The 19,471-nt window shown below is 33.6% G+C and overlaps 2 protein-coding genes across 2 annotated transcripts; both read right to left on the bottom strand.

The window, feature by feature from the left end:
- Positions 1-1,116: 1,116 nt before the first annotated feature.
- Positions 1,117-3,339, bottom strand: LOC101215682 (casparian strip membrane protein 1). The gene is made up of 3 exons (XM_004143283.3): positions 2,832-3,339; positions 2,455-2,578; positions 1,117-1,638 (listed from the first exon to the last, which is right to left on the bottom strand). The coding sequence occupies exons 1-3, from the start codon at positions 3,122-3,124 to the stop codon at positions 1,420-1,422; spliced, it is 636 nt and encodes a 211-aa protein (XP_004143331.1). The 5' UTR covers positions 3,125-3,339; the 3' UTR covers positions 1,117-1,419.
- A 1,760-nt stretch (positions 3,340-5,099) lies between these two features.
- LOC101215452 (probable UDP-N-acetylglucosamine--peptide N-acetylglucosaminyltransferase SPINDLY) lies at positions 5,100-19,226 on the bottom strand. The gene is made up of 18 exons (XM_011659411.2): positions 18,653-19,226; positions 17,842-18,407; positions 16,378-16,539; positions 16,098-16,273; positions 15,879-15,954; positions 15,215-15,343; positions 14,921-15,040; positions 14,741-14,809; positions 14,566-14,647; positions 13,100-13,194; positions 11,889-11,953; positions 11,145-11,343; positions 10,012-10,206; positions 8,966-9,060; positions 8,675-8,810; positions 8,338-8,555; positions 7,399-7,526; positions 5,100-6,094 (listed from the first exon to the last, which is right to left on the bottom strand). The coding sequence occupies exons 2-18, from the start codon at positions 18,250-18,252 to the stop codon at positions 5,673-5,675; spliced, it is 2,778 nt and encodes a 925-aa protein (XP_011657713.1). The 5' UTR covers positions 18,253-18,407; positions 18,653-19,226; the 3' UTR covers positions 5,100-5,672.
- Between the last annotated feature and the right edge of the window lie 245 nt (positions 19,227-19,471).

Here is a 19,471-nt window from a genome sequence, read left to right as displayed (position 1 = left end):
TATAACACGTAGATACATTGCTATTTTTTAAATATTTTGATTCATTTTAGTATATTTAAAAAGTAATCTCACGAAGAAAAAATGTGGTAAAGCAAAATATGGTTACACAAACGGATTAGTTATATAAAAATTAAGATTTGGTGCAATTGATAATGTATCTGAGTATTTCTAAACTTATTATATAATAATACATTTTTTAACGGATTATATGATAAGATAGAGCAATATTTAAATGACTCTCGAGTTGTGCTTTTATCTCGTGGAAGTCTAGTGCAAATTACATCAAAGAGAGAAAAAATATTAAAAACAAAATTGATTAAATAATAACTGTGGTTGAATAATTGTGTAGAGAATAAATCACAAAAATTTCAAACTTTTAATAATCAATCACTATTAGACCAACTCTTCCAAGATTATATCACATCACTATCGTTTAATTTAATTGTTGATGCTTGAGATTTGAGTCATTGTCATGTTTGGAGTTTAGATTCACTTTCTTTGTTATTTTTTTGGCCCCATGTACTGCCTAGGCTACCATCTAATATTATTTTTTTTTAAAGAAAAGCATAAATTAATTTTTAAAATATATTTATGAATATAGAGAAATATCCAAAAGTTCAATCTAATCAATGGTGACAGAGAATGAAGAGTAATTTTTCACACTAAAATGAAGCCAACTAGAATTTAGAATCACGACTAACAATGTATAATAAGTCAATTGGACACTTATTTATGCATGTGCATGTATATTTATGCAAGAACGAATTAGATATATAGAAGATTTTTTTGATAAAGTAGAGAATAAATCACTTCAAAAGAGTCTTCTTATCCCTCGTTAGGAAAAAGAAAATACAGAAGAAGTTATGGGTCCTGTTACTTTGAAAAAAACTTTAAAATATGCAAATGTTAGGAGAATTCTCGATTGATGATGTTTCAAATAAAAACACACAACTTTTGTTGAAAATGTTGATGATATCTAAAGAATTTGACTAAACTTTTAAAAGAAATGTGAAATTCATCCTTTAATAATTATGTCAAGTCATTGCTAATTTGTTCTAAATTTGATTACATTCCACGTCCAAGCAAAACAAGACAAATAAATCCAACACAGAGGAAGAATCACAACCTTGTAAATATATATATATATATGAACAAGTATACAATATATAATAACACAACTTTTCAATTCATCTTACACAAGTAAAACCCAACAACAACCTTTTAAAAAAAAGTTACATAAGAATGATTTCCTGAACCCTTTTCCCAACAAAAGTAGAAAAAAAAAGACACAACCCAAATGGATGGATGCATAAAATGGGAATAAACACAAAGCAAAGCAAATGGAAAAAGTGTACAAAAGCTTAAACTTTTTGAAAAGCTTCTGCAAGAAGAAGAAGAAGAAGAAGAAGAAGAATGATCTCAATGGCTATTTTTGAGAGACAAAGCAGAGAACAAGATGAGTAAAAGAAAGAGCAAGACAGCAGCAAAAGAGCCAACCACAGCGCCACTTGCTTGTTGACAAAAATCACCAAATTGGTTGCATACTGCTAACCAATTTGTGCTTGAATTCCCACTGTGTGCTAGCGATACCACTGCTGCTGCTGCCCCTGCTGCTGCTGTGTTCAAAGTCAAAGCCACCTACAAAATAATACCAACTCTTTTTTCTTCAATATCTACTTTGGGTTTTGATTCTAAACAAAAATGTTTTTTCTTTCATGTATTTAGAGGTGATTGTTGCTTGTTTAATCAAAAGAAGGGGCATTTAGTACTCTTTATTTCACTCCTTTTTTCATAAAAGAAACCATTTTTTTGAGTTAATTTTGACCACTAAACTGTTAATTTGGCCGAATGGTAGTTTTTTTTAGGCAAATAAAGAAATGAAGCTAAACTACTCCTCACCTCTTTGTGAAGGATGCTATCCAAAAAGACATTTTCATATCAAACAACAATCATATAAATGAAAGCTAAAGTTGAAATTACATTAACAAATTTGTTCTCCTCTTAAGCGATTATACATGAGATGTAGTCATTTATGTCTAATTATTATATTTGGTTAATTCACCTTTAACTTACCAAATCTTTGTAAAATCACTAAATTTTAATAAGACCAATACCTTAGGTGCATCCTAATGTCTCTTATTTTTAGGTACATCATCTACAAAAACATTTGCAAAAGATGTAGGAAGAGACAAATTCTGATTGGACAGTTTTGCATAAACTTATAGTAGATATTAAGTTGTAAACCAATTTGATTTTTAACAATATGGTGTATTTTTTGAAGTTTAAAGTTAAACCTATGATTTTAATTTTAAAATTAAAATATTATTATAAATAGTAAAACTGTTAAAAATATTTTGCATATATTCTATAAAAATGGACACTAATTATCAATATACTCGCTATATTCAAAAGTATCAATTTAAAATTTATGATAAAAATTAAACTAATACATACCGAGTCTAGAATCAACAAGAGAACGCGAGGACCAGCAGCATGGGGACGAATAATACACACAATTGAGAATGGAATTGACAAAACCACGTATCCTGCGACTACCGCCATTGCGACCACAAAAAACCTGAAAATTTTCAATTTAATTAGGACAATGTTATTGAATGAAAATTTATTAAAAGTATTTTCAAATATTAGTCAAATTTTATCTAATTAGATAAACACTTATCAACTACTATCACTCAAATAGATGATAGTGATCTATGGGTGTATATTGTTTGTTATAAGTAAAATATTATTGAACAATTTTAATTTTTAAAATAAAAATAGCCGATTTTATATTATATACTTGAAAAAAGAAATAAAGGAAATAACCCAACTGGAAAGTAGGCAAGTCATCGTAGCTGGCCTCGAACTGGAAGAACTGAGTAAAAAACGGCAACGTTTGGTCACTAGTACCCATGGTGGCAGCGGCCGCCAACGCCGACGCAAGAACACCGATTCTCAGAACGAAGTCAAATATCGAAAGCCCACGTTTCATTCGGTGGGTTCCCCTGTCCGTCACCGGCACCGGGGCGGCTAGCAACGGAGTCGTGCTCTTCTTCTTACCAATTGGGCCACTGTTGTTGGTCTCGGGGGCAATGTCAATGGAGGTGGATTCGCCGGTCTTCATTTTTGGAATGTTGAGAGAGAAGAAGGTGAGGAAGAGTAATGGGGATTGAGAGAAATGTGTTGAGGATTGATTGAAGGGAGTTGTGAGTGATGGGAAGGATGAAGAGAGTGGGGATTTAAATAGAGAGGAGAAATTGGGGGTTTGATTGTTGGTGGGTTGGAGCAGATGAAGTGGAGGGAGTTGTTGATTAAAACCTTCTCCATTTTGTGGGTTTGAAAAAACAGAGTTGATTGAGAAGAAGGAGTTGGATGATAATGATGATGATGATGAGGATGGGGAAGATGAGTTTGAGGAAATAGTTAGCTAATCCAATATATGAATATAAGATTATATACACTTTTTTAGTTTTCAAATTTCATATTGCAACTTGGAAGTTGGTTTTGTTTATTAATATGGTTTGGTCAATTTGTACAAATGATTATATATAATTTTTTTTAAAATGCATCTTAATTTTTTTTTTTTTTTTTACAATAGCTTTCTTTTTTAAAAGATTTTTAAGAAGAAGAAAAAACAAAATATATACACTTTATTATCAAGCGTAAATATTTTATCAACTGGACTATTTTAGACAATTTCTTTTTTAATAGTTTATCTTCTTCGGTTTTAGAATTCGTTTTTAATTTTAAAAATACAAAAAATAAAAAGAAATAAAAATTATTCCATCGAAAATCTTTTCAAATACTGCAAAATAAAACAATCTATCATCGATAGATCAAATACACATGACTATAATATAGGCTATCAATAGGAGCTATCATGATACAAACAAAGTCTATTACAATCTATCATTAATAGAAAGTAAAATTTTATCTACAAATTTTGCTAAACTTGAAAACAATTATAAAAATGATTTTTAAAAACTACATTCAAAATAACACAATTTTAAAAAACAAATTACATGTACACATTCCCCACTAAAACTTACTATTTGTTTTTCTCAAAGTTGAGTATCTCTTATCAATTTTTAATTAATTAAGAGTTTCTTTTATTACAAACCATAAGTAACAAAAATTATCACAATATATTTAGAGATCAATATACCACTAATTTGACCTGTGGTACAAACATTAATTCTACAAAATTGTCATATTTTTCTTTTGAGTAGAGGATTTCTTTTCTTTTATCTTGTTGGAAGTTATTTCTTTCTTTTTTATTCATCCTCCAATCTCTCTCCATGATCTTCCTTTCCTCTATTAACAATAACAAATTAATTAATAGATTGCCATATTAAATTAATTTTTTTCTTCTAGCTAGAATAATGAATATTATTACCAAACACAAATTTTAAATTTTAAAATTAAAATCAAATGTGCTTTTAAAAGATATAATTGTGCTCTTAAAGTAGACCAGATAAAGTATTTTGATAACATGATGCAACCAAATATAAAACCTTTTCTTTTAATAAAATTGACTAAGAATTTAAAAGCTTCCTTTGAAAAATGTGTGAAAACATGAGTAAACAGGAATGACTAAATTAAAAAGATCAAATCTTTTTTTACTCATTTTGATAAATGAGGAAGTAATGACTGAATTAAAATTTTAATTAAAGAAAAAGCTTTAACTTTGCCGTTTATTTCAAAAACATATTTGTGTTGTAATATTACATTAAACTTTCATAAATATTTCAAACTCAAAATTCTTCTAAAATTTTAAATGAAAAACCAAAACTCCATTTTATGGCTCAATTTTCATTCCAAATTTGATATATTATTCAAAATATAATTTGAAACATTGATTAAAGTTCATTAATAGTATTACCAAAATGGTAAATTCAAGATTCAAAAGTACTTTTCCTAATTTAACCTTTAAAAATGGATTTTATACTTCCTTCTTGTTTTTTCTATTGTGAAACACATGTAAAGATGGTATTTTTATGTAGTCTTAACATGTTTTAACGTCTAAGCTCAAAATTAAACTAACTTATATCAGTCAGTTAATTTTGGCAATCAGTGAAGAAAAATCTTTAATTGATAGATGCCGTTTAATTCCACTTAACCAAGATAGGATTAGGAATGTTCCATAGTCAGTGACTCACAGGCCATGAATTGCTGCAAACAATCACTTCATATGCAAACATTCCCATAAAACCACTGTTCCAACCCACCAAAGCCAATCATATCTACAATTCTAAAAGATCGTACACCTAATTATCTCATTAATTTTCTTTCTTCCATGGAAAATGCATCTCCAATAACAGCACAAGGAAGGGTTAATAAGACACTCTATAATGTTCCCAACCAGACACTTTCTATGACAAGCCATTTGACATTTTCACAGCAACCATTGCTAAAGAAAAGCAAAACTTCTACGATATACAAATGACACCTAATTTTCTATGATTCGGTGGGCGAAAAAATGCAGTACAACTATTTCTAGCAGTAAGTTACCAAATCTCTATTTTTCTCCAGGCAAAAGTTGAAGATATTGATCATTTGGGACCTCAGTGATGCTGGAATTCTTGACCAATGTTACCATTACCTAAAACAAACACTGGTTTGCCTCTTCCTGCAAAGTTTGTAAGAGAACTCCATAATTGCTAATTCATGTTTCAATTGAGCTTGCCTGGTTTTTTGGTTGGAGGCAATGGATCGCCATTTTCTCCACAAGGGGAACGATCGAGGACATCCAAGGAAACAGGACAATGTCCATTGGATTGAGTAGATGCCGGGCTCTCCTTCAAGGCAGTAATGTTTGAATCCGTTGTTGTAATCGTCTCTTCTGTAAGTTCTCGCTGTTGTACGATCTCCATGCGCCTCAATGATGGAACATCTCCTTTACAGTACCTATGCCACATTTTACGATATGTGGACTCCAAACCAAGGATGAAATTTGGCCCATCACAAACGGGAGACTTGGACATAAGATTCCGAAGACTCATTCTTAAATTAGAAAGTGCAGTTACATCAGATGCTAGCTGCAATGCCAACTTTACATATTCTTCCTCATTTTTAGCAACAAGGTGTCCTAGACCTGGTTACAAACATGCAAAAGGTCAATTATTAATTTATGGCGTCAGATTGCAATTATTCAGATTAGGATTAACAATATAGACTTGAGAAAGCAACAAGATGTTCTGAATCTATCAACATAATTGCAATTTAATGTTATGGTCCCTCAATTTTTAGCACTAATTACAATGTTTAGAAGAGAAATTCCAACTTCTACTTAAGTCCAAAACAATGGGACTGGGGAGAATATCAATCGTCTCCTGTTTTGCACCTTTTTCCTACCCATCTTTGGAGCATTATCTTCAGCCTTTTCCTTCTACCATCACCTACTGAGCGCCCAACCAGTAATAAAAAAAATTTCAAGTCAGAGGTTCAACGGGAAAAAGAAGGATCTATGGATATACAGTTTTTATGCGGTAATTTCGCAAACCTGATTGGAAGGGAATAGAAGGATCTCTAAAATACAGGGGAGAAGACCGTCCATGGAACATTATGTCTAAAATTTTCTGTAATTACTCTTTAACATCTACATGAAAAGTAATAACTCTTTAGCCTTATGCCTAGGGTTTTTTTTTTTTTTTTGTTATCCTATTATGGGCTCATTTTGTAACAATCTGGATGTTTCATTCCTCGAATTTTCTTATCTAAAACAATCCATGTGAAAAGTGGGGGAGGTTTCTTGTAACTCCTCCAACTCCTTTTTAGTAATTTCATTCATAAAAATGAGTTAGTCTCGTATATAAAATTCATGTCAACTTAGGTTATCCTTTGAAGAGTAAACACCGGGAAGCAAACAATTACTTCTATCAACCTTTTTAGAGTGGGGCTGAATACAGTAGATAGAATTTGAAGGAAAGAACCCCTTTTGTTGACATTCCTGCGTAACAAGGATACTGAAGATTGAAATAATCTTTACTTTTCTTCCCAATATTCTAAGAGATTATGGAGTATACATAGAAGAATTTTGGCTGGTGTTTCCAAAGAAGAGATGTTTCTGTTTGGAACTACTTCTTAATTAATCCTAGGATTGGAACAGTCTAGGTGCTGCAGTGTGTGCCACATTTTAGGAAATTGAGAGAGAGATCTCAGAATTTTGTAAGATAAAGCTAAATTATGGAAGGGTTTTCAGGATTTGATTCGTTTTGTCTACTTCTTACTACTATCTATTTTGTAACTATAACTTAATTTTACAAAGAGCAACAAGCGAGTTCCACTGCGTTTACGATTCTCTGTCTATTCAATTTGGCAGTTGTTAGATCTCGCAAACAAAAATGAAAGGATGCAAATTTAAATAACAGAGCAACAAAAAATATAACACCTACTCACCAACTTTGCTGAGAAGACTAACACCAACATTGTGAGCATGAACAGATCCAGCCATTGTTACACATGGAACTCCCATATACAACGATTCACACGTAGTTGTGGTACCAGCATATGGAAAGGTATCCAAACTGCACAAAATACAAATAAGAATTTTTAAAGAACTCATAAAAGACAAGGAAAGAACTGTATTGTTAAATCTGAGATCCTAGATGCAACATCAACCACGAGCATTGATCACCTCCTCTCTCTTATCAATCCTTCTTATTTTAGCAATTTAAAATAAATTCTTCCAAGGAAGGCTCTAGTCCAAATATTGATATAAATTGTCAAAGACTGCATATTCCTTTAGCCCAACAGTTTCTAAATGTGATTACTGACTGAGGTATTTGAAAAGAAATCACCCGTTTAAATTGAGCCAGAAGAGAGTTACAAATGTTTAAGCAATGCATTAAAGGAACAGAGTTTGCACGAAGATTGCTATTCCATGCAGCCATCCTTATAAAGTTCAGTTTTTGGAAAAAGGATTTCAGATACTTGTCTTTACTGAGTTAATTGAAAGCCCAATTAACTACTAGGAGAGAGAGAGAAAAGTCTAGCAGCAGTAAATGTAAAATTATTTCATTGATTGAACGAAATATCCAAAAGATTACTAGTTCCTTCTGATTATGCTTTTTAACACCTAAATTTTTATGTTTAATTTTTATTTTTAATATCATATCATCTCATCAAATGAATGAGCAAAAATATAAATGAAATCAAAAGAATCTAATCTACATTTCCCCAACGTGTCCATATTAAGATTTTTTTATAAAAAATTAATGTAGTGTCATAATCATGTTGTATCACGTCTTATTTCATGCTTCATACTCAACTAAACAATATAACTTAACCAAAAAAGGAAAAAAAAATCAAACCACGTTAGATCATCTCAAATCTTACCTTATATCCATTAAGGAGTAGGCCTGCATATGGTCATGGTTCAGAAGAATAAGAGGAAGAAGATCAACCCGTTGCGATTCTAAACCAAGCTGTTCCAAGGTTGAAAGAAATCTTTGCCTCACACTATCACAACAGAAAGGCTTACACTTCACCACAAGTCTAGAATTTGGTATGGCGCATAGAATCCTTGCCCAAACTTCTAGAACTTTAGGCGTTATCTAATGAGGAAATGGCCAAAATCATTAGAACACAAATTAACAACTGTTCAGAAATTGAATTCAAAGAAATGATCAAAGAGAGGGTTTCGTGCTTGTATGCACAATTACCGTTTCTTTACCTTTGCAAGATTATTGAAGCTACCAAATGTGATGAAGCCATTAGAAAGGGCTGGAGCACTGGACACAGAACCAGCCTCAGGAGAAGGTGTATAGCAAAGGAAGCATTCTGGCAACCTAACTAACTCCTCAACATGCCTGTGATAAATAAGGGCATGATAACACATATAATTGATGTCAAACAACATGATAAAACACATAATTGATGTCGAACAATGTAACACACATAATTGATGTAAAACAAAACAACTCCACAAGTTTTGTCCTTAAATTAGTAGATGCAAGAGACCTACTTCTGTTTTGTATTGGGAGGATCTGTCAGTGCATCTGTAATCCGGTAATCAATAGTGGGCAAGCCAGTAGTGTTTGGGTAGCCAATCCAGGTTACCTAAATGAAATCCAGCACCGTGCATCAAAAGTTAACAAAAAATTAGAACATATGAACTGGAAACTGGAAAATCTTAAGGCTAGGTAAGAAATATGCAATAATAAAAGCAGACACCTGAGGTAGAAAATCCATCCATGCATTTCTTTTTCTTTTGGGAAAAGAAACCAATTAAGGTTTTATGGGCGGGAGGTCTCTCTTCCCCTGCCCTTTACCATTAGGTTGTCATGAGGTTCTTTAATACATTCCCAGGTTTCGTATCAAAAACAAAAAAACAGAAAAGGCAAATGGTAGTGTCATTCAATCTTTTGCCAAAAGGGAGCCAAAAGTGAAAAAATAAAATAAAATAAAAAAGGGTAGTCAGTTCAAAGACTAAAAAGATTTGTCCAAGCTTCCCACAACTCTTCTAGCATCGTATAAAACCAATTAAAGGAACGCTGGTTCACAAGATTTCAAGCATCTCCATAGCCGCCCAAATCATTATAACCAAAAGAGATCCTTGAAGACATATTAGTTTAGGCCTGGTGCCTTCCTCCACTAAAATAAAACCTATATAGTTTTCTTTAAGCTTCATACAAGCCTCCAGCAGATCAATTTGGATTCCAATCTTTATGCATGAACACTTGTCAATCATTCAATAATAAAAGTGAGCACTAGGTTGTTCCAGGACAGTATAAAATATGAACATGACACCAAGACAAGGACAAATGTCAAAAGCATCTGTAAAGGAAACTCAATAACCTCAGTGCACGCACCATCTGCTAGACAATGGAAGACACTGGGGCACAATGCCAATGACCGAATTACACTCAACAACATATAGACAACAATTTTAAACGGCAGGACACCAGAATGTAACTGGTAGCTGTTCCAAACCTAACATTAATGCAATCAAATGACGAAATTGTCCACCAACGAAAGATTAAAGAACAAGAAATATATCTTTCAGCATACCTGCACAGGGGCAGGTCTACATGCCATCATTCCCAACTTGTTATTAGCTGTGTGGCCAGTAAGCTCCACCAAGATATCAACTTTGTCTTCCCTGACCATGCTTGCAACCTTTTTTTCATCAATTCCATATATATCCCTCCAAACCCCACCTTGTTTTAAGACTTTGTCCCGAAACCTAATAGTTTTTGCATCTGCCTGTAAAATTAGATGAAGCAATCGGTATTGTAACTGGAGCAGTGAAAATAACAGGTAATGGACCGTTCTCTTGTACAAACTTCCAGGAAACAAGAATGGAAAAATAGGTAACATTAATGATACTCGGCAGAGTTATTACCAATATGTAGATTGTAGAATTAACGTGATCATAAGAGACAGGTCTAGGAGCCTGTTAGATACCTAGATTAGTATAGGGTTAGGGGTATAAAGGTAATTAGATATTTAGGAAGTTACTAGTAGTTATTGTGTAAGTGTGGTTACATCTTGTTATAAATGGAGGGAGGGTAAGTGAGAGGGGGAGGTTATTTTCAGTGGAGTGATCTAGGGTTTGGGTGAGAGTAGTCAAGAGGGAGGTTCCAACTGCCTTATACTTGGGTTTATCTTGTATTTTCTTATAGTTCATTATAATAAATTAAGATCTTGTTCTTGTTAGGAAGTATCCTACCAGAGGCTTATTAAATTTCAAGTCAAGTTAATGAGAACTTTGAATGTACAAACATTAGAGGTTGGCAATCATGGCTATGTTTACAAGAGAAGAAATTGGAAGAATTTGTGAGCTAGTAAGCTTCGTAATGTTTCTGATTCAGCCTGATAGTAGTTGGAATGTAAAGAAAAACTACTTTTAGTACCAGCTGTTATAATCTTTTGCAAGTTGCCAAAGTATTCTTCTCATCAACTACTGAATGAGTACAGGGCTAATCTATAGAGGTAAAGGAAACCACAAAGCTTATAACAATTAAACAGAAAAGCAAATAACTTCCAAAAATACAAAACTGATCAGTTAATTCTATTAGCACTAGTAACCTAGTAAGGGGAAATGCTTTCATAAAAAAAAATATACAATGCAAAGTGACAAGAAATGTATATATATACATAGAATCAAGCATTATAAAAGAGACTCACAACATTGTAACTACCTTCACAACAGCTGAATAGACAACAACTTTGTAGTTTGCATAATCATGATGAACTAAAGGGGCTTCAACGAAATACGACACTGAATGAGTAAAATAATCGGGAGACACATAGCCAATAACAAGTGGACGCTCTGGATCTTTAGGGTTATCCCATGATGTATACTGTGGATACAGCCTCATAAATCGCCTGCCCCAATCCCTATATAATTACCAACAAGCTTAGTCAACAATTGAACCTCAAGTTAACATCAAAGCTAAAGAAAACATTTGACATCAACATGTTAGTGACAATTCTTCTTTTGTATTCCTTCGTCACCTTTTGTTCTATCATTTTTTGTATTCCTTCGTCACTAAATCAAGGTATTTTTGTAATTATTAACAGATAGAATTCTTTTTTTGTATTCATGTCACCGTAATTGAAATCAATGATAAGTGATTTATAAAAGAAAAAAGTCCGTTTAAAAAAATGATTAATAAGAATATTAGAAAAGAAAAGAAATGTTAACTTTCTTTTTAATAAGAACAAACCACCTTCAACGATAGTATGATATTGTCTACTTTGGGCATAAGCTCTCGTGAGCTTACATTTGGATTCAGTCAAACAAGTTTTGATTTATTTTATAGGAATATTACGAAACAGAAAAAAAATAAAAGAAAATAAAAGCAAAACAGTTTATAAACCAAGTTATGCATGCACGCAAGATTGGTTAATGTAGGGGTTAGGGTAAAGGAACCATATGAAACCTGTGAGCCTCATAAAGTTTATCTTCATGCCCTTCATCAGTGTAGTTCATCGCAAGCAATCGGTTCTGTGAGAACAAGAAATGAACAGGTAAGAGATCGTTGTTTAAGGAAGTAGTACAGAATTAGAAATCAGAACAAAATTTTATTCAAGGACTAATGATCATAATTCAATATGTCCTTTGCAATAAATGGAAATATAAAATAAGTGAACTCCAAACACCTAATCAATGCAGCAGTCTTCCAACCCAGTTTTGCTTGAGGAGGATAAACTAGCCCTTCTAGAACGAGAAGCAAACTCTTACCCAGACTTTGCAAAACCTTCTTAAACAGTGTCCTTTTAATGGGTATGAACAGGCGTAAATGCATACCACGTTTCCTGATGACAATATTACCTTACCTTTAGCCAAAGAGAGAATTTTTTGAAACTCCAATTTCGGGCTCTTGGGTGAGAAAGAGGCAAACTCTTCCCCAGACTTTGCAAAACCTTCTTAAATACCTTTTTAATGGGTATGAATAAGCGTAAATGCCTACCGACATTTCCTGATGACAGTATTACCTTACCTTTTGCCAAATAGATAACTTTTTTGAAACTCCAATTTCGGGCTCTTGGGTTTATTCCCAATGAAAATCTGTTTCTTCTAAAAAATTAGTCAAGTATAGCATTTGACATAATGTTGTGAATAAGGAACCACATTCACTCCTCTTACCATATCAACTTATGATTGGATTCTTGTATATTTCACAGCCTCAAATTGGAGTAACCGTCAGAACTTTTTGTAATTACTCAACATTCTTCATTAACTTAGATTAGAAGTGTTTTTTTTTTTTTTGTAAGTTTGTAGGGAAGGGACTTCTGGTCCCGTTAGCCTGTTCTCCATGATCTATTGGAATGAAAGATTTTCTATTTCTTATGAAAGAAAAAATAACAAAAAAGACGCAATTTCCCAGATCTAGGTTGGGAGATAATTGTGATGGAAAAGGGGAGACATGCAGTGGAAGTAATGAGATGAATATAGCGAGAACTACATGAAAAACACCACAAGACTCCGAACACCAAACTTTTCCATCTATATAGAGTCGTAAACTGTAACCTAAACACAAGAAAAACTTTGAAAGATGTACAAGGCACAAGCCAACCCTACAAGGCTTTTTAAAAGGGCATAAGACTCGCTAGATACCCAATTGGCACATCAAAATGAATAAAGAACTACCTGGCCAGCATTCCGGGAGTCGGGGTCAATTTTAAGGCAACGCTCATATGCATCAACTGCCATTTCAATATTCCCAGCATCCCTATGCAAAACACCTGTACCCAAGTAATCAAATGGTCATTTTTCTGCATAGATCTATATATATATATATATATATATATATTGTGGGGGGAGGGGGTTTACAAACAAGATACAATGGAGCATGCATACCACAAAGAGAGAGAAAGTCCTCTACTATTCTTGTTCATAAATAATTGAACTTGAAAATGTTTTAGAGAATAAAGAAAGTGCTAGACCTCCAATTATACTACAGTATAGTGGAAGAGGAAAGAAAGGGAACGCATGTGTAATGGGGAGTGTATGTGCTAATACTAGGGCACACAGTTAGTTAGGAGGGAATGGGAGGATTAAATAGTGGGGAAGTCATTGTAAGAAGGGGGGGAAATCCTTCGGAGAAGCCTTTGTCTACATCCTTCAGATAGAGGAGAGGCAGAAGAAGAGTGATCATTTCTTTCTTGTATTCTTGCATATCTGTTAAAGAATTGACATATTGTCAATTCATTCTTGTATTTCATTTCATTTTACCAATTGAATAAGATCACTCCAAATTGGTGTTATATCAGAAAGATATGGATAGAATTAGACTCCGAGAAACAGTACAGAGCAGAAGAAAAAAAGTGAATGGATTATGTTTTATCTCAGGATTAGTGCATCTTTAGAAAAGAAATAAATAATCTTAATTCTTAAACAAACAAACAAATAAATAAACTAGATAGTCTAAATCTACACTATAAATCAATGGCCACAAGAAGAAAAATTATCTAGCTGTGTTTTCTTTTTCTTTATCATAATTCAATTAGTACAACCTTTTCATTATTTCGATGAAAATTTTATTTCTTGTTCAAAAATTCAACTACTACAACCATTTCCTTAACATTTTATACTAATTTTTCCAGTTTCATCCAAGCTTTGCCTCGATTTGCTTGAACCAAATAAATATCATTTTCCTAGACGAATTAATTAAAAAAGTTCAATCTGAAAATAAACAATAAAATGCAATAGGCAGCAAAAGAAGTATTGAGGCAGCTAAAAATTCGGCTAGAACACATTTCTTTCTCAATCACATGACGTATAATAAGAAATGTTATACAAAATTAAGAGCTTTATTAAAATCGTTGAGCATTATTTAGATTTTCAAGCTTGGCATACTTTCCAGTAACTATTTGGAAAAGGAAAAACGCCAATGCTATATAAAATATACAATTCATAAACATGTGCATGGTGAATTACAAACCTTAATTAATGATAATAAAAAAATCACAATCCACATAAAGCAAATTACAAGGCCTAATCAAAATAAATGAGGATGGCAAGTTTCGGCACATTAACATCACAGAGCTGCACATTTTGCATGTGTGCATTCAAAGATTAAATTGTATATAACAGAGAAAAAGTTCAGAAGGGACCTAAGTTATTGTAAGCTTCTGCATAAGTTGGATTGGCAAGGATAGCTTTTTCAATCATGCTTGCTGCAGCATCCATTTTCCCCTGATTATAATTGCAATTTTATGAATTTAGCATCCAAGTAAAAGTTCAATTAAAATGCTACTATCAGTCAAGAATCAAGAGTTAGTAAAGAACCTGGACCGTGTAGACAACACCAAGATTGTTCAATGACTGAGAAAAGTTGGGCTTTATTGATAACGCAAGCTGAAAAGAAAAACATAGAAATGATAGAAAATCCACAATGTCAAAATTATAAAAATTCGTATAGGAGAAGGAAAAAATCAAGAGGATAACAAGGGAAAGACGTAACCATACCTGATAACATTCTACAGCTTTGTCCAGGTTGTCCTGATCCTTATATATAACCCCTAAATTATTACATGCCTCCGCACAATGAGGGTTGAAATGGAAAGCTAGCTCATAGAAGACAATAGCCTGCAGAGCCAAAGAGATTAAAAGTTCACAAAATTTTCAATTAACTAAATAATTAAAGAACAGGGGAGTGAGTGGAAGAGAGAGAGATGGTGGTGGGAAAGGGCATGCATATCTGCATTCAACAGAAACGCTAGGCAGGGAAACAAAAGGAACTTGTCCTCCACAAGAACTAACCGTGTCAAACTTAAGCATTTCACCATATGCAACCCCAAGATTGTACATAGCATCCGCATAATGCCAATTGTAATACAGAGCTCTCTTATAATATGCTACACCCTGGTTTATATCTCCTTCCAGTTTAACCTGAAAACAAAATTAAATTTATAATATGAAACCCTCAACAAAATCTCAGGGGAAATTTTAAAATATAAATTACATTTTAAAAATAAATAAAATTGGTAGCTATAGAGCCTGTTCTAACTCCTAATATAGAGAAAGAAGAGGGAAAAGAACATACAGAAATTAATTGAATTTCCTTGGTACTAGCAAATTTAAAGTTAGATGATAATTTTAATAGGACAAAAAAAAAAAAAAACTTGTTGTCCAGCAGAACCTATTCAAGTTCATCAACTTTGTCTGCAATTTTTATTTTATTTTTAGATTGGCAGCCAAACCACAAGCAGTTGGATTACATCGTGATAATATCACGCCTCTCACTCTCTTTTTTTGGATAAGAAACAAATTTCATTAATGTGTGAATTTTACATAAGGGACAGAATCTCAAGCCAAAGGAGTTACAGACTTGCAGTAAACTTCTCAAATCGAACAAAAGTGCAGAGTAGCTACAAGAATAGAAAGGATAAGAACATTTACTCCATAATAAAGCAATGAAGACAACCTTTGTTCCTAAATCTGTCAAGGCAATTGCCATATTGTTCTTTGCAATCTCAAAATTTGGTGAAACGGCTAGACACCTGATACCCAAGAGCAACAAATCAGAAAGATGTACAATCAGCATTAAACAAACACAAATACCTGAGATCTTAGAAAAAATTAAACAAAGAAATAACAGAGGGAAATCAAGGGCAGCATCAGACAACTCAAAGGGTAAGACTACCTCTCATAACAGGCAATAGCTGACTCTAAGTCTCCACGATTTTTATATATTACGCCCATGTTGCAGTATGCTTCAGCATACATGGGTCTCTCAAATGCAGCCTTCTCATAGCAATTAAGGGCTGTGTCATATTGCATCATCTCAGAATAGACAACCCCAAGATTATAATATGCAGGCTGCAGTTGCATAGGAAGTAAAAGTATAAGAACACAACTTTATCCAGGGTACAATTTAAAAGGTAGATGCCCAGAAGTAAGAATAGGTTCAGGTCTAAGATTACAGCATAGTGTGGATCTATCTTGAGGGCTTCATAGTACTTCTGAATTCCATCTTGACTGTTACCACTAAGCTTTAAGCTGGTCCCAAGATCAGTCAAAACAACTGCTAGGCATTCAGCAGCTGGTCTGTACGAAGGGTCTACTCTCAAAGCCTTTTGATACGACTGTCCAAAACAAGTTAATGAATTCACAATAAAGTTAACATATGATTTTAACCGATCACCTTTGTCATGCTAGTGATGCCACAAAGAATAGCGCAAGAAATCATAATGATTTTGTGAAGTGAAAAACAATTCAAAAAGTAATAATTCAAAAAATAAGAAGGATTCTGTACTCAAGAAAGTAAGACCTTAGTCAGCAAAGATTCCTAACGGGAGATTTTGTGGATGCCTCTGATTGTACTTCAAGTAACCTTTATGTGGATGATTAGATTAGATGTTTATCTCAAAAAGATAGAAACCTTTCCATGGGATCTTAGTGTTTGTTCAACTTCCATTAGTACGATGAATCGACTTCAAAGGCATGAGCCTCATTTCCATCTTTATCCTTCTTGGTATATTATGCATTCTTGGCCTTCGCAGATTCTTTTTCTACCTTAGGTTAATTTATGGAATTGCTTCTCTTCCATGTGTATGGGTGTAAATATAAACACATTTTTTAATAAGTCTTTCTTTGTCGATTTCAAATAAGAGAGCTTTCTTTTCTTTTTTATTTTTTTGATATCCTTGTAGGAAATTAATTCCTAGGTATGCGGCCACCATGGCTTGAACCATTAACCACTTAGTCATTTATTGAGATTATGCTTCATTTTTACTATTAGGCTAACCGACGATGGTTAATAGGAAAGTTTCTTGTAATTCAATTTCCGGTGTTAGGAGTTCTTACTTCATTACATTTACTAATAAAAGGCAAAAGATGAGGACTGAAGCCAAATAAATTCAAAGAATGAAGCAATCGATATGGAAGATTTTCTAATGGGCTAAAATCAATTAGACCACCTCCTGGAAATTTTCAAATATCTACCGGTCACTTTTCCAGGCTAATTATAAAACATTGAGAGAAGTCAAAGGAAATGAAGTGGCCAAACGTTGCAATGAATCGATGTGCAATAAAGCACCATATAACAGTACCAAACCAATAAATAAACATGTCAACATGCAAGTAGCCTTCTCTATCTCTAAACGAACACTCCAATAAGCCATTCAGGCTCCAGATCTGTCCATGAAAAATCAATTACTTCAAAAGCATTTCCAAAGTACATATATAAGAATACGGTATTTTTCTGAATATAAAGTCAGGAATGAAGGAAGTGACACTTAAAGATTAGCAATTACAGATTATCAAGTAATAATGGACTTAAGGAAAATCAGGTGCTACGTTAATAGGTTTCAAATGAACTACACTTTATAGCTCTAGCATGGGGTGTTAAGTTATGTATCTTAAAGATGTTAAGTTTCAAAACATACCTCAGCAGCCTCCACGAGACGACCTTCCTCCTTGTATAGAATACCACAATGCGTGAAGGCGCAAGCATTTTGTGGATCCAACCTGATGGCTTCTGCAAAACTTTCAAACGCAGGCTTGATCATGTTCTGCATTTGAAGGCATATTCCTTTGCCAATATGAGCTTCCAAGTTATCACCATCTTTCTCTAATACTTTCTCGTATAGGACAAGAGCATCTGAAAATTTGTTTCTTGACCGAAGAATGTTGGCAAAGAAGAGACCATCCTTTCCTTCAACCTTCTTCTCAGCTGAATCAATACTCACAAGAGATGAACTCGATTGGGAGGAAGACTGTGATCCTTGCAAGAAACCATTTTCTCTCACAGGGACTATCTCCTTTCCACTGCTGTCGTCTTTTTCAGTCCTCTCCATTTATGCCAAACAGAAAACTCAGATTGCAATATCAACAATCACCATTGGTAACAAACTCCATCGTTGAAGCCTCCAAAACTAACTTAGCAAACAGACCCTATTGTGGCTCTAAGATAGAACCCACTCCACCAAATCAGAAGCTTCTTCACCGTAACCTATCACAGAAAACACACCCCAAAACCCTATTATTTGATTGCAATCATAAAAACAACAATATCCTACATAACCCCAATACCCAGAAACAAAATTCACTACACAGAGGAATAAAACCCCCGAAAACCTTAAACCCAAATAACTAATCAAACGAAGAGCAAAGCAACATAGAAAATTTAAAACGAAGAAATGGGTCGATCAATAATACGTAAGCAATACCAAAGAGTCAAAAAAAGTTGGAACTTACACGAAATGTTCAATCCTCCACCTGCGAGTTCAATATCATGAAACCCAGTTAAACATTGACAGCAAAGAACAATAACTGACAAACTAATCCACTAATAGCGGAAGCTGCTTAAAATCCCCCTCCTCTTCGTCAAGCCCACTAATAGAATCAACAAAATGGAGAAGTGGGTATGGAGAAGAGGAAGGAAAAAGGCAACCCCAGTAACAGGAAGAGAGATAGAGGGAGAACGATAGAGAGAGAGAGAGAGAGAGAGAGCTGGGTTTGTAATGAAAATGGCTAAGAAAAGGAGCAAGGCCGAGAAGTAGCGAGGTCCTGCTCCTGCTGCTCTGCTGCTCTGCTACTCTCTCTCTCTCCGAAAAGGCAAATGATGATTCGATATTGCCCCCAAAAATCCGTCGGTTAATTGAAAAATTTTAGAATCTTCTTCTTAATTCTTAATAACATCCAAACCAACAGATTAGAGAAATTAGGGAATTGGATATGATATGGCTTTTGGTTGTGTTCTTTCTTTCTTTCTTTCTCCTCCTCCTTCCCCGATAATTTTGCAATTCACGCTAATCTCCATTTCCTTTATCTACGTTTTGTAAATTCACGATCATTTTGCTCTCTCTCTCTCTTTCCTAATTTAGTTTTAATATTATTTCGTTTTCCACAATGTAACAAATTCATATCCTTTCTTTTAATAAATGTTAGGTTAAGTTTCATGTTTTATGCCTTTTTATCCTTTTTATCCTTTAATCTCGTATTTGTTTTATAATTCCTACTCTTCTTCTTACTCTTTTTCTTATAATAATCAATGTTTGGGTTAAACGTTAAAAA

Source organism: Cucumis sativus, chromosome 6, assembly GCF_000004075.3.
Source record: "Cucumis sativus cultivar 9930 chromosome 6, Cucumber_9930_V3, whole genome shotgun sequence".
NCBI lineage: Eukaryota > Viridiplantae > Streptophyta > Magnoliopsida > Cucurbitales > Cucurbitaceae > Cucumis > Cucumis sativus.
Note: the sequence above shows the minus strand (reverse complement) of the source record. Positions and strands in the feature narration are given on the sequence as shown.

Bases quoted from the DNA above. Each gene is read 5' to 3' on its own strand.
- LOC101215682 (XM_004143283.3), bottom strand. From the start codon at position 3,124: ATGAAGACCGGCGAATCCACCTCCATTGACATTGCCCCCGAGACCAAC. The intron at 2,579-2,831 runs GTTGGGTTATTT...GAAAATTTTCAG, and splicing joins GATGACTTGCCTACTTTCCA to GTTTTTTGTGGTCGCAATGG. The intron at 1,639-2,454 runs GTATGTATTAGT...ATTATTTTGTAG, and splicing joins TCTTGTTGATTCTAGACTCG to GTGGCTTTGACTTTGAACAC.
- LOC101215452 (XM_011659411.2), bottom strand. From the start codon at position 18,252: ATGGAGAGGACTGAAAAAGACGACAGCAGTGGAAAGGAGATAGTCCCT. The intron at 16,540-17,841 runs GTATGTTTTGAA...TGTTTTGGACAG, and splicing joins GTCTCGTGGAGGCTGCTGAG to TCGTATCAAAAGGCTTTGAG. The intron at 11,954-13,099 runs GTAGTTCTTTAT...TTGTTCTCACAG, and splicing joins ACTCCCGGAATGCTGGCCAG to AACCGATTGCTTGCGATGAA.